Source organism: Corticium candelabrum, chromosome 16 (assembly GCF_963422355.1).
Source record: "Corticium candelabrum chromosome 16, ooCorCand1.1, whole genome shotgun sequence".
Taxonomy (NCBI): Eukaryota; Metazoa; Porifera; class Homoscleromorpha; order Homosclerophorida; family Plakinidae; genus Corticium; species Corticium candelabrum.
The window spans coordinates 6379011-6383605 of record NC_085100.1 but is presented as its reverse complement, the minus strand read 5'-3'; the positions used below and the strand labels follow the sequence as shown (position 1 = coordinate 6383605).

The 4595-nt window shown below is 47.9% G+C and overlaps 2 protein-coding genes across 2 annotated transcripts; both read right to left on the bottom strand.

Annotated features, from left to right (window-relative positions):
- Nucleotides 1-226: 226 nt before the first annotated feature.
- On the bottom strand, nucleotides 227-1540 carry LOC134192575 (uncharacterized protein K02A2.6-like). Its single transcript, XM_062661320.1, has one exon. The coding sequence runs from the start codon at nucleotides 1336-1338 to the stop codon at nucleotides 337-339; it is 1002 nt and encodes a 333-aa protein (XP_062517304.1). The 5' UTR covers nucleotides 1339-1540; the 3' UTR covers nucleotides 227-336.
- On the bottom strand, nucleotides 1365-4595 carry LOC134191815 (uncharacterized protein K02A2.6-like). Its single transcript, XM_062660435.1, has one exon. The coding sequence runs from the start codon at nucleotides 4476-4478 to the stop codon at nucleotides 1365-1367; it is 3114 nt and encodes a 1037-aa protein (XP_062516419.1). The 5' UTR covers nucleotides 4479-4595.

Genomic DNA, 4595 nt, shown 5'->3' with positions numbered 1-4595 from the left:
TGGTACATCAACTCCTACCTGGCCATATGGAAGAAAACATCTGGTAAAGAGTCTTCCAGCAGCACAACAATTCTGAATGGCAAGACAACGTAAGACCTCACCCACTGCAATTGGTCTGAAGCCACCAGAATATTTTCTTAAGCAGTCAGAGGAGCGTCAGAAAGCCATGGAGCAATTCTAACACCCAGACTTCTTGATAACATCAGTCAAGTAAGACTACCTGTCGTGTATTCACTCAATGTACTATTCAACACACGTTAACGGCCGCTACTCTAACACTGACTCAAACACCGGTTCAGTCATCCTTTATCTACCGCAAACCCCAGTTCCCGTATGCTAGCAAGCATCTACAAACACAACATTTTCTCCCCCTTCTAATCGAGTTGCATATTCCACCTCAAAATCTTCGAAGCGTTTGGGCCTTGTCCTCACTCGTTTTGGCCTTGTTGTTTCTGTCTCATTTTCATGATCATGGGCAGTGCCTGCATCACTTGCTGCCTCTCCTTCGACTTCGACATTTCCCCCATCGTGTTGATTTCCTGTCATGTCTTCTGAGATCTCCTCTTCCCCATCAGTCCAGCTGAGTACTGCAGCTGTATTTGCAACACCAGCTGGCTTCGCCACAGCAATTAATTGGTCAGCATGCCACAGACGTCCATCTTGTAGCAGGTAAGTGTCCTTCCCTACCCTTGACCAGACTTCTACTGGATCGGACAATTGCGACTTCAACTTATGGCCTCTTAGCGGACGCTTTACTCTTACCCAACTTCCGGGAGAAAAGGACGAAGCTCTAGCTCTCCTTTTATGATCTACATATGCCTTCATCGCTGCCTGTTTCCTTGCCACGACCTCGTCCGCATTCTTCAGCTGAAGTGATCCCTTCTTATCTTGCCTAGGAATCATCTGGGATAAGGGCTGCCGAAGCTTTCGGCCCAACATAACTTCTGCTGGTGATTTCCTCGTAAGTGAATGCGCCGTAGACCGGTAATTAAACAATGTGCTTTGCACTGAACTCTCCACTGAACGTCCTTCCAACAACCCTGTCTTCAGGCCTTGTTTAAGCACTTGATTGAATCTTTCGACTCCTCCATTTGCTTTTGGATGATACAGTGGTGTGAGAATATGGCGAATACCCCGTTCTCGTGACCACTGCTGAAACTCATACGACCGGAACTGAGGTCCATTGTCCGTTGTTATCGACTCAGGAAACCCCCACCTAACAATAAGGTCTTCCAAAAACTGCACAACCTCTTGCGTCCGCACTTGTGAGCACAGTCTTACTTCTGGCCACTTTGATCCCAGATCATGAACTACAATAGCGTATCGCTGGTGAGCCATTGCTATTTGAATTTCTCCAAAGATATCTACCTGAAGTCGTTGCCACGGTACCGCTGTCCAAGGAGTAGGTTGTAATGGAGCATGTACAGTTGGCGAGACTTCCCGCTGACAAGGCAGGGCTCACAATCTCTCACCATTTGCTCAATTTGGCGGTCAATCCCAGGCCACCAGGCAAACTCTCGGCATCTCTGTTTCATACGAACAACCCCCAAGTGACCCTCATGAGCTCGCTGTAGCACCCGTTTCTGCAGCAACCTTGGTACGACTATTCGATTCCCTCTCATCAGACAACTCGACTTTCCACCCACAGGTGCCAACTCGTGTCGAACATTCCAAAAAGGACGGGACTCTCCTTTGACATCGTGCCATCCTTCCCGGATGCACCTTAAAACCGTTTGGATTTCTGCATCTGCACCTGACTCCCTTTCCATTTCATCCAAGGGTACCCCCGGGCTCCATGTGCTCAACAATAATATACATTCTTCCACATCATCAGAGTCCCATGCTGAATTCTCAGCTGGAGCTGGTGACCTCGACAGTAGATCAGCAACTTGATTGGAATGACCAGGTCGATATTCCACGCGGAATGTATACTTGTACAGCCGTTCTGTCCACCGGTGTAATCGCAATGGCCTTTGACCTGTTCCTGACGCAGATAGCAGTGATACCAAGGCTTGGTGATCGGTACGAAGTACAAACGGTCGTCCAAACAAAAATACATGCCACTTCTCACACGCCCACACACAGGCCAATGCCTCCCGTTCTCCCACAGCATATTTCTGCTCTGCTGGTGACAACGCACGGGACGCATATGCCACAGGACGTTCCTGTCCATCTTGTATTTGAGACAATACTGCCCCAATAGCTACTCCAGAAGCGTCACACGACACAAAGGTGTCCGCTGTGGATGAAAAGTGGGCAAGAACTGGTGCTGATGTGACAAGCTGTTTCAATTTGTCAAATGCCGTTTGACATTCAGTGGACCATTCCCAATGGGCATCCTTCCGTAATAAGCACCGCAAAGGAGAAGAGATATCAGCATAGCCCTGCACGAACCGGAGGTAGTAATTTGTCATACCGAGGAATGAATTTAGTTCTGTCACTGATGTCGGTTCTTTCAGTCTTTCAACTGCTTCTATGTTAGATGTTAGAGGACGAATACCACTCGCCGAAATACTGTGTCCCACAAATGATATTTCCTTAACTGCAAAAGTGCACTTGTCCACATTTAGTGTCAAATTGTGATGTTGTAGTCGTTGAAACACATCATTCAGTCTCTTATTGTGACTTGGTCGATCTGGCCCATGAACGACAATATCGTCCATGTAGACAGCAACTCCTGGTATTCCGGCTACGACCGTAACCATGACTTTCTGGAAGGCACTTGGGGCCGATGCCAAACCGAATGGCATTCTCTTGAACTGGTAAGTCCCCTTATGTGTTACAAATGCTGTAATAAAGCGACTTTCCTCTGCCAAAGGTATTTGCAAGTACCCCTGGTTTAAGTCCAGCTTCGAAAATACTGTAGATCCATAAAACTCTGCCGCTATGTCTTCCATTGTTGGAAGTGGATGCTTGCCAGGTATGATTGCCTGATTGGCTCTTCGAAGGTCTACGCAGAGTCTAATTGCCCCTGATTTCTTCCATACAACTACTAAATTTGAGATCCATGGGGATGAATCCACTTTTTCAATGATATCCAAACTCTCCCAACGATCCAACTCCTCTGCCACCCTCTCTCGTAGAGCCAGTGGCAATCTCCTAAGTGGCTGCATAATCGGTGGTACGGTGGTGTTCACTAACGGGCAATGAACAAAGTGATTGGCTTTCCCCAATCCACTGAACACCCTAGGCCATCTCCGACTCCAACCTCCCTTAGTAACTCCATCGTTGAGCAAGTCAACCGCTTGTACACTATGACTGCCTAGTTCTTCTGGATCCCAACAAATTTGAAATCCCAGGGCATCAAACAAGTCGAGACCTAGTATGTCTGTCCCCTTGTCTGTAATATAGAATGGAAACTCTGCTAATTGACATCTCCGGTATCGGACTGGTAGCTTTGCCTTTCCCAACACCTTTATTGGCGATCCTGCATAACCAACTAGCTTTCGATTTGCTGGTTCCAGCTTACTCCAAGAAAACCATCGATCATATGACCTTTTTGACAGCACTGAAACCTTCGCCCCCAAGTCAATAACAAGTGACAAACTGACACCAGCTAACTCGCAAACGCATTGGCGATACTCGAGTGTACTGGACTGACCACCAACAACATTGATTCGAACGGTCTCCAACTCTACCCCTTGCTCATTGCCACAATCAACTTCCTGGATCTGTGACTGTTTCTTTGACCTACAGCAACGTGCGTAGTGTCCTATTCTCCCACATTTTCTACAGGTCTGTGTTGATGCTGGGCATGTTGAACCCTTGTGAACCGAGAACCCACAGTTACCACATTTGCCGTCTCCTCTGCTACTCCAGCCGCTTTTACCTGGCCGTGTCTGTACTTGACGAATCCCACGTGACTCCTGTGCCAATTGACCCAAAGCTGTATTAGTTAAACCTCCTGGCACTGCATCCATTACGCTACCTGACACTGTCACAATAGCTGCTGAATCCCTAGCCGCCTCTTCCATCCGTGATGCCAGTACAATTGCTTTGTCTAGAGTAAGATCTTCATCTTCTTCCAACAAGCGGTCTCTCACTTTACCACAAACCGTCTTTTCTATAAGTTGATCCCTAATCATTTCGTCATGCAACGGTCCAAACTTGCAAGTGGCTGCTAGCTGTCTCAGAGCAAACACATATTGCTTCACGGACTCTCCTTGATGTTGCTTTCTTTGTCGGAATTTGAATCTCTCGACCATAGAATTGAGTCTCGGTCCGAACAACGTCGCACACACATCACGTAACTGAACGTATGATTCCGTCTCTGTCTCCGTCGAAAGTATCCGCTGCCCTTCCAGTCCTAAGCAATGAGTCAAAAGGGCGCGTAGTCGAGGCTTGTTGTCTGCTTCGTCTTTGATTGCCGCGGCTGCCACGTAGGTGTCAAAAGCGGACAACCAATGCTTCCATGGCACCGCCGGTTCCCCCGGGTGTGGAAGGAAAGGAGGAGGCGGGTGAATGCCTGAAGTCGCCATCCTCGTCGCCAATATTGTCGTGTATTCACTCAATGTACTCTTCAACACACGTTAACGGCCGCTACTCTAACACTGACTCAAACACCGGTTCAGTCATCCTTTATCTACCGCAAACCC